Source organism: Anoplophora glabripennis, unplaced genomic scaffold (genome assembly GCF_000390285.2).
Source record: "Anoplophora glabripennis isolate ALB-LARVAE unplaced genomic scaffold, Agla_2.0 scaffold841, whole genome shotgun sequence".
NCBI lineage: Eukaryota > Metazoa > Arthropoda > Insecta > Coleoptera > Cerambycidae > Anoplophora > Anoplophora glabripennis.
The window spans coordinates 22,446-33,119 of record NW_019416931.1 but is presented as its reverse complement, the minus strand read 5'-3'; the positions used below and the strand labels follow the sequence as shown (position 1 = coordinate 33,119).

Here is a 10,674-nt window from a genome sequence, read left to right as displayed (position 1 = left end):
TGGTCATGTAAGCGATTTTCGATATCTCAATCAGCAGCCTATATACTCGACAGACTAATCGATTATCAAGGTTTGTCCTTAATTTATGCATTTAGTAAATGTCTTGATTTAAACATTGACACCTCACGTATGCAATCATATTTTAATACATCACAATGGCTGAAAATTGAACGAATTAACTCAATGCGTGTAGAAATAAATTAATTTTCTGTCTTTTTTCGTTTGGAATAGTTGACGGTCATTTAATTGATCTTATTGGACTTAAAGTAGAACATTATTTGAACTTTTTCTTTTTTGTAAATGTTCCAATGTCAGGTGAAAATTTTTAAACCGATGTAGAAAATGGATTGAAGTAAATGGTGATCATTTTTACGGATACATGAATATTAAAAGGTAGTCCTACACATTTATTTCGACAAAATAGTTTTCCCTCTTTATCGATATTCATTTCGAGATTATTACTAACATTCTTTAGTTTCATCTTATGCCTTTTTTATTTTCTAGTTTCTCCCCTAAATAGTGGAAATTAATATTTCTAGTGTCGCTTTCTAATATTTGATAATTTTCCCCGACATATTGACTTCGTAAACTAAACACCCGTTATTATTTTTCCTTTAATCTCTCCCCAGCTCACCTATCTCGTAACCGGCAGTTTACGCACAGATATCTCCGTGTCAAAGTGGTTGACTTGCAATTTGTATGCAAATATCCCTATCTCCTCTGACAGGTTTAGTTGGAGGAAATTTCAAGTCCCGACGAAGCAGTCACGCGTCGCGTTATCTCCGATTCATGTAATTTGACAAAATAATGATTTCAATTTGCGATCTCCCTTGGAATATTTATTCCGAAAGATAATATCAGGCTACGGGGTGTCCCACTTATGACGGATCCTTTCGTAGATCTGGTAAAATCAATATTACAGAAAAGTGTATGAAATAAAAATTATTTTCGATTATACATTGTTCCATTTCTCTAAATGTATAATTTAACCTTGTCAGTAACGTATTGTGTTGAGTATCAAATTCTGGATAATTTCCAACTTCTTTGAAGTACAAAATTTTTAAAAACTTTATCTGAATTATTTCAATACTGATTTTGTAACACTGATACAGTATTCGAACTTGAACCTAAGAAACGAATAATATAATGTTTTTAAAGTTTTAATGTTGCTAAAGTTTCTACAGTTTCATACGATACCATACGATTTTGCTGCCTCATTTATTTTAGTGAATATGTGTTCCCGAAAAGATAAACTATAATCAAAAAGTACACCAAGGTCCTTAACGGTTCCATAACGAGAAAATGCAATGTCAGTAATAACATATTCAAAATTAATAGGTAATCTCTTCTTGGTGTAAAAACAATTTTACATTTGGGTATATTAAGATGCAATTTGTTATTTGAACACCAAGTTTGCAAATTGGTTAAAGATTTCTCTAACATTAAGCAATCATCTATGGAATAAATCCATGTAAAGATTTTCATATCATCAGCAAATAATAGCTTACCTGTATTACAGTCAACTACTTGACAAATGTCGTTAATAAAAATTAGAAATAATAAAGGCCCTAGGTTTGAACCCTGAGGGACTTCTAAAGTTGCAAAGTAACTGGGTGATGCAAACACATTATATGAAACAAATTGGACTCTATTATTTAAGTATGATTGATTGAAGTATGATGTTCTTAGAATGTTGAATTCTAAGCAATTTTTGATTGTCAGTCAACTTGTGAGAGACAAACTATGCACACACTTTTTGATAGCGCAAATGTTCAGCCAAAATGCCATAAATTGACGTTTCTGAGATGCTCAATTCCAATCCCATGATTTTGAATGAAGATTTTGGCTGATCTTTAATGAATTCACGCACAATTTTGATGGAATCTGCGATGATTGCTGATTTCGGTTGGCCAACATGTTGCTTATCATGTATGTCCTCACGACCATTTTCAAACCGCTTGTACCACTCATGAACTATGCCACGGGATAAACAATAAACACCATAAACATGGTTCGTCAATTAAAACGTTTCGGTGAAAGTTTTAAAACAAAACTTAATGTTTGTTCGATGCTCATTTTTGTACCGATGACATAAACATACTGTCACTTCAGATTCAATAACTCCGCTTCTATTCGTACAAATGTCATGAAATTTTTACAGTACATCAGCGAAGGATCTATGTTTCCCACGCATGTATACATGCCAATAGATGGCATCACTAGAAATTACCTATTTTTGAAAAGTTCTGTTTACTTTGGAACGCACCTTATGTTTGATAATTTTTTTAACTAATGATATTGTAGGAACCAACTACTCTGTGGACTAAAGCTCCAACCAGAATTTAATTACACCCTCAATATCTAGTAAACAATTAAGATTCGTCAGTAGTACCATCAGTAAAACAACTACTCCGTAGACAAAAGCCCATGTCAACATTGAATGACATCCGCAATTAAGTCATCAGTAGAACCACCAGACACAGACCAGTCCGATGCTGATTAGGGGTTTAGTCTACAAGGTACTTGTTTCCCACATTGTCATCAGTAAAAAACTTTATTTCGCCTAGCGCGACATTAATCTTGCTTTTATAATGCCTACAGAAAAGCAGGTAGCTCTCTGCCAGTAAGTACAAAGTGTTGATATGACACGCATTGTTATATATCATCCACACTTAGACTTTTTTTATGTTATTACTATGGGAGAATGAGTTTATAAGTGGGACAGCCCGTATAGAAGAATCGAGAGACCGAAAAATATTTCCCGCCGTCGCACTGAAGGCATCCGGGAGGGAGGATCGACCCCTGTTCGTACCTTTTAACGAGGGACAGGATTTGTTTTAACGTTTTCCTTTATCAGGAATTGCTTTCATCTCGGGAGCATATTTTTGTGGAATATTTACAAAGATGCGTTATTTTATAAGGAAAATGTCTCTGCTACTTCCACGAAGTGCCCTGTTCAAACGAATGTACCACCGACTCTCTTGAAGGAATGAACTTTGTGAAAACTTCTTCCTTTTAAAATAGCTGCTTCGATCATAAGGAACATAATACGACCTCCTATAGAGACCTAAAAAACTGAAATGATGTTTCTATATTATCGAATAACATCGAAACTTTAAATTGTTTACTAACTAATGTAAGACTTGCAAACTCTAATGGGCAAAAGTATGAGAATAAGAATTGTAGGAAACTTTATAAATTTTAAAGTGAAGGATATTGTTAGATTCTAGATAGCCAAGTTTTTATCTATTATTCTTACATAATATAGTAAAATATTATGTATTGCTTATTAATTAATTTATCCTAATGGTAGCTATAATAGACAGCATCTCAAACTTACACAATTGTTACATAAGTGTTAGAATACCTACGTACAGTTTATAGAGTAAATTAATGACATTAAATGCAAGCACAATTTAGGGATTCTAATATGCGTTATTTTATGAAAAAGAAAAGACAATCATAACAACAATAATAATAATAATAATAAAACTAGAGAGTTTATATTTTTTCTATGTAAACTAACACATTGTTTAACTTATTTAACCATTCTCTTGCATTTAATACGGTTCACAAAAAAAAGGTTGACTGCACACGACGAAGTTTACCCCGCGCAAATCTCAACTCTACCGCCATATTATTTCAGCGCTAAAACAAGTCGAACCTGGAATGGAGGTCCCTGCGGAAATACACAACGAACTTCCTGGTTGTCGGCAAAGAGGATTCCGGTCTGTCTGGCTAATGTGTAAATTGCAGGGCAAAATACAGACCGTCCAATAATAACAGTGCTGTATTATCCCATGATAACAATTTATTCTCTTTTATGGTCGTGTTTTGTTCGGTTTTCTGCAAAAAAATGCTTCGAGTTGATTCATTGCGTCTTTTGTTTCCCGCGCGAAAAAATGGATCGTGTTATTTGTTTTTCTCGTAATAAATGCCGTGAATTATCTTTTATTCAAAGGAAAATGTAACGAAGTAACAATATATCTTCCCTAATTCTAGTCCGGAGGATGGCTTAAAATTCGGAGACGGAGACTTCTGTGAGAAGAAGACTGTATACTGTAACTGTAACTTAAATTGAATTAAAAATAATTCGGACCCAAGCTTTAGAACATAATTCACGTAAAAATTTTACGTTACCAGAAAATGACACATTTAAAAAAATCGTTACTAACACTTAAACAGTTCCAGTTTCTAGAGTGTATCCATAACGAACAGTAACACACATAACGATAACACATTATTTAATTTTAACTTAATTATATTTTTTATTTAAAGTATCAACTTCAAACTTCACTCTCTCCGTTTCAGCCACGGGGTTCTTCAGGTCCATAAAACTCAATAACTTAACCCCCAGCTTTTTTGTCAAATATATTTCCTCGAAGTTTCATATTAATGTAATTCTAAGCGCTGCAACCTTGAATAAAAACAACTTTCCAACGAGCACCTCTCTAGCCTGCAATCGATCGTATTAAATTTATGTTAACACGAAATCAATATATTCCGGGTAACCCAAGTCGATGCATAAATAAATATCAATTGTATTAAAATTTAAAAAGCTCGCGACGTTCCTTTTGAAAACTTCTATTCCCAGGTGAATGTCTAATGCAATATATTTGTCATTTTAGGAGGAGACTTATTTTTCTAAATACATAATTTAAGAGGGAAGTCGCGTGGGACTGTCAAATGTCAATTAGAGTGCTGAATTTTATATTTCAGCTTTAGCGGGACCGCGCTTGGAAGGGATTAAATTAAGAAAAAGGAAGATTGGCCTTTTGTATAAGCCCGTAAGGCAAATTTAAAATTTTTTATTTGCGTTATAACAAATATAACATCATAAGTTGATAACGTGTAATTTCCTGAGTTAGTTACAGAAAGAAACAGACAAAGGAGGAGAGCCATTAAGCGCGGTTTTTGGCCCAATTGGAAAATTTTAAAAAATTCATGATTTTTATAGCTTGGGTTCAGACAAACAAAATTCAATCCACTGCCAATAAACGATCCACATCCAACTACTATGACAGGTAGAAATAGCAGAAAAACGTCTTCTTACAAATCGTTAAGGCCAGATAAGCAATATACTTTGAGCCAAACAGATTCAACGCCCATCTTCCCATACCCATCCCCATTCCCATAATTCTAATCGCGTTCAACTATTATGAAAAGCAGCAGAGAAAACTCAAGCTGAAACTCAGATAAACACAAACTAAGACTCGGACAGGCAAGCTCATCTCTATATCTCTAAACGAAGTTCAGGCTGCCAAAACCATTCTGTGCACGCAGTTATCAATAATCCTTAATTAATCGAACTTTTGTACATCAAGATGGAGATTTTAATAATTTTTTTCTCGGAAATGGTTGAGTTTAGGACCCATGCTATATAAGTTTTTTTTGTTTATTTTAATGTATTCTATCGTCTGCTAAAATTAAGGCAGTCGAACTCTAACGCCCTGTAGTATACACGTATCTTGAACAGAGAAAGGTCCGATGGGTTCGTAACTGTCAAAAACAGAAAGAAATAATGTGGCCGAAAATCTTTTTTTCAAAGAGATTGAAGAAAAAACTTTTTTGTTGCTTTTTTCACACAGCTGTTACTTATTAATTTAACTGAAAAAATTGCTGCAATGATATGACATTATTTTTGAAAATTTAGTTATTTCAATTGAACAGATTTTACAGCTCAAACTAATCAACCGTTATTGTTTTCTTAATTCGAAAATTGTAACTCTCAAACCTTAAACAACATATTATTCATTAGGTACTCTAATAGATATTTTATATAGTTCTTTTTGCTATAACGGAGAACAAAATTATAGATTACCGACGGTTTCTAAATGATATAACTTTAAATTATAGTACCTACTTTGAAGTTACGATTTGAAAATCAATTTTTTATTCTCTCAAGAAAATGTCGGTAATATGGTAAACTTTTTAGTAAAATATTATAATTCTTTAGTTCATTAATAAATGTTATTTTGACTGCATGATAATTACAAGGTTTTTTACATGTTTTTCGACGTTCACAGTATCAAAATTATACGAGTAGGGCACAGAGTTATCTCTTTAAAAATAATTATACTGATAAATATCTTAAACCAGTGTATATCAAACTTTATGTCCCATATCCGTTGAGGTCTTTTTGTTAACTAAAGTTGACATTGACTTTATTTGACAATTTAACAAAAATCTTGTGGTTTTAAATCTACCAACCCTGCACCATTCTGCTAGCGGATTCCTAGAGATTCATGTTAGATACATACTTTAATATTTATTGACTGTCGTCACAAAGTATTTCGCTAATATGTACCAGTCATCTGTTTTGAATCGAATTTCAATCAATATCAATATTTTCTTAAGGGATGTCGTCTGTAAATCCAGAAACAGAAATCATCGATAGGACCCAAAAAAGCTCTCAAACCACTCAAAACTGGCATGAAGACTTCGAGCATTTCATCACAGCTATCCAGACGGCGCCCTTCAAGAATCGAAATATTTACCAATGTTTCGAATCCATTTGATTCCTATTTGTATTTCAAAGGAAAAAGATCTCTTCCGAATTATATGGAAAATGTATATTTTTCAGTTACTATTTTCCAATCCAAAATAAGCCTAGATTTTAGGATTTTAGGTACATCATCATTAAAAGTCTAAAAAAGTAACTGACGCAGAAATTTAAATTTGTTTTAAACAATCACTTAGAAAATTTTAAATTTCTACATCTATGATTTTTTTGGACTTTTGATGATGACGTAATTCAAATTGTATAACTAAAATTTTCCATAGATTCTATCAGTGAATGGAATAGTTTTAGGGGTAGGTATTTGAGAAAATTTTACATCTTTAGCACCTCGAATTTGAAAATTATTCAGTCTATTTAGTATAGGAGTATTCTTCTTCTTCTTCCTCTTCTTCTCCTAGTAGTTGGTCCTAATAAGTCCCATAGCACCGCGGCCTAATTAGGTCTATTGTGCGTCCCACTACTAGTCCTATTCAGCAAGTAGATTTATCCTTTTTACAAAGTCCAAAAGTTTCCTTGCTGACACTTCTCTCAGTTCCTTGGGTTCCAAATAAGGTCCCCCAGGAGCGCCATTCTGCTACGTGCAAATCCCGGGCACTCGCCCAGGATATGCAGAGAAGTTTCATCCGCCGATTCACATCCTCGGCAGACCGGAATGTAAAGCTTTAGCTTATGTAGATGTTTCCTAAAGTGACAGTGTCCCGTTATGAGTCCTGTCACTGTCCTGAGCCGGATTCTGTTCATGCTCAGTAGCTCATTCGCTCTTCCCTTCGAAGGATACTCCATAAGCTCCTTAGAATGGCTATGTCCTGGCCTTGAAGTCCAGTATTTCCTGTGTTCTGTCTCAGTCCATTTGCCCACAGCCCGCCTGACCACACTGGGAGATGTGCCACAGGAGGGCTCCGGGCCAATGAACTCTGTCTCAGATCCCTTCCTAGCAAGTTCACCCGCTTTCTCATTTCCACAAATGCCTTTGTGCCCTGGCACCCAACACAGTCTGACTGTATTGTTGGTGGCCAGTTCAGTCAGCATTTGTAAATAGGAGTATTAAGTGCATGGAAATAAAATTTTATGTGTCACTGCTTTAAATGTTTTATCTCCCACATATAACATGCAACACATGATCTTTTATATTATTGCGTATTTTATATTGTAACAAAATGTTATTGTTTACACAGTTGCTTCTAGTGACTTTATTTATCAGTAGTTCTCTAGAAATAAGAGGATTCAGACGAAGACAGTACGAAAATGACTGCACTCTTGCTCCAAATGTTCTTGCTCCGGATTTACCAGAAAACTGTCATGATTTTAATGACGAGAAAGTCGAAGGTCCACTGGAGGTACTGACCGCGGAAAAGTTAAATCAACATCCGGCTGCAATTGTAAATCTCAGCATCAGTGGAGGCCTGTCAGGCATAGAACAAGACTGTTTCTCTTCACATAAAACAAGTTTAAAAAGCATTGCAATAGTAGGCAACAATATTCCAACTTTTCCCGGTTACACTTTTTCATACCTTTCCTTAAATAAATTGGATTTGAGGAATAACGACATTGTATACCTGGGACTCCACCCGTTCGATGACTCGAAAATTGAAGATCTGAACTTGAATTACAACAAAATCAGTACTTTACTTAAGTCTGCCTTCTCAGCGGAAATTTCCTGCATTCGTATAGCCAAGAACAGAGTAAGTTTCATTGAACCGCAGTGTTTTCCAGGTAGTTTGGAGATGCTAGACTTGAGACACAATTTGTTGTACGACATCGAGAGTGACCACTTTAGTAATTTGGAGAATTTAAAGAAGTTGTATCTAGCTAATAACCACTTACAAAACGTCGACTTCACAGGAAATAAAATGAAGAAACTAGAGCTGCTGGACTTATCTTTTAATGATTTAACAAGCATTAACCAAACGTCTTTCAGTGAGTTAACAAAATTGGAAATCCTAAATTTAACTAGCAATAACATTAAATGGATATCGTCGGGAACGTTACAGGTTTTCGACAAACTAAAAGTTTTAGATATAAGCCTCAATCGTTTCTCAAACTTTCCCTACAATGAATTACATAACTCAGTGGAAGCGATTAACAGTTTTGGAAATCCGTGGAACTGTGAGTGTTTCTTCCGTATGGAGAGACATTTAGCTAAAAATCAGATATCGAGTTTCAAGTGCGAGTTAAACTCCAAAGATTTACCTTTCTGTGTAGTTTATGAAGACAAATGTGTAGACGTACCAAATGAATCGTTAATTACGGTATTCAAAGGACATATGTCGCCAGACTTAATACAATACTGTAGTTTAAGTGGACCTATTAAGCATCTTGCAGACGATTTATTGTTGCCGGAGCCTCTTGATTCAGCGGTTTGAAGTAACTTTTCTATAAATGATGACTAGTACTGGTTACAGAAACAAAGGGGTAAATGTATTATACTTAGTTACAAGCATTCGGAAAATAAACATTCCAAAATGTTGTTGGTAATTTTATTTGCCTACAGATATCAGATGAAAAAAAAAGTTCGGTAGAATTTTAGGGGTGAGTCATCCCCAATGAACACCTTGTAGTGCTTCAATTAACTTCATACTCAAAGAAGACCAGTAATAAACCTAAGTTATGTACCAAATTTGGTTCTTCTGCGGTAAAATGTTGCAGAGACATTAATTTTTTTCGAACTTTGTATATAGGTAATTTTGGTTAAAGTACAATATTTTGGACACCCCTACAAGCACCTGCGTCGGTACTTATGCGGAACACCCTGTATGTATAAATAATAATAAACTTTGAACTGTAAATTCCATTCCATTATTGATATAATTTTCATCGCCATAATTAGTTATCAGCGATTATAGTTGAGTAATTTTAACGATATATGATAACGAAATTAAATAAAAAATAATGTTTTAAAATACACTATTAAGCTTTCACGCAGTACCAGCAGTTAGCAATCTTGTCTGTAACGTTTGATGTCTTTTGCATAACTAGATTTCTGGTATAGAAGAATTTTGTGTGACTTTCTTTGGTAGGAAGGATTTATTTGAATTAGCTTAGTACCTTAATAAAGAGTAAAAACATGTGAGTGCTAATAAAAGAATATACAGGGTGTAAGATAAAGTAATCATAAATGAACAAAAAAGTATATTACAGGGGCGTAAGATTACCAGTTTTCAAAATACAGCGAGTATTAATATTGGGGAGTTTCATCACAACGTGACAACAGTGCTTAACCTAACGCAACACAGCTGATGCATACCACGTGCACGGTCCGTAAAAAAGACGGTCGAGTAATAGACAGAAATTATGGGCGTGGCTGATCTCATACTACGTCACAAGATATCTAACCTTTAGAATTCATGTTTGTTTGCATACTAGTAATTTTGCATTTTTCCAAGTATTTAAGTAAATCTTTCATAGTTGTTCGGGTATTTTGTAGTTAGTTATTGATAATAGTTTTTAATAAGTTGATGGTGTAGTGTTTGATAAAAACTATTAATTTTCTACGTAAAAATGCCAGGAGTGAGGTGTAGTGTTGCAATTTGCAATAATAATTTTTATAGTGCTAAACAAGACAATTTATAAAAACTTTATTTAATGTGTTTCCTAAGGATAAAAGACTTAGAAAGATATAGGTTTAACGGTGCAAAAGACGCGATTTGTTTAATCATATAACTGGACATATTTGTAGTACACATTTTGAAGACTCAAACTTTGAATGCAATCTTCAAGCAGAGCTATTAAGTATATCATCAAGAAAAAGACTTAAAGAAAATAGGTTAAATGTTAAATTTCTAGTTTAACTGATTGTATTCACTTCAAAAGGACTAAATTTATTGTTATTGTTGTATAACAAATGATGTGACTGTTAGAAAAGCGATTGGAAATTTTAAGTATCTTTCGAAATGTGATTTTAATATTTTTGTAAACTTGACAATTTTTCTTAAAATTAAATGTTATGTCAAAAGTTCTATGCGGTTAACTTTTCCTCTTCTTTTCTTTTATTCCTCCATAGTCCATTTAACTCCGAACACAGAAACAAACTCTTTAAAAGCTAAAAACTACTGTATAGGTAGTTTACTTGTAAAAACATAGGAATTTTTTAATTCGGAACATCGACTGTAAAACTGTAGTTGGTAAGTACAAAAATAAATTAAGTTGCAGCCTAT

General features: G+C 33.8%; 1 protein-coding gene across 1 annotated transcript; it reads left to right on the top strand.

The window, feature by feature from the left end:
- Positions 1–7,677: 7,677 nt before the first annotated feature.
- Positions 7,678–8,987, top strand: LOC108914278 (leucine-rich repeat-containing protein let-4-like). Its single transcript, XM_018720054.1, has one exon. It carries the CDS (start codon positions 7,678–7,680, stop codon positions 8,881–8,883), a length of 1,206 nt encoding a protein of 401 aa, XP_018575570.1. The 3' UTR covers positions 8,884–8,987.
- Positions 8,988–10,674: the final 1,687 nt, after the last annotated feature.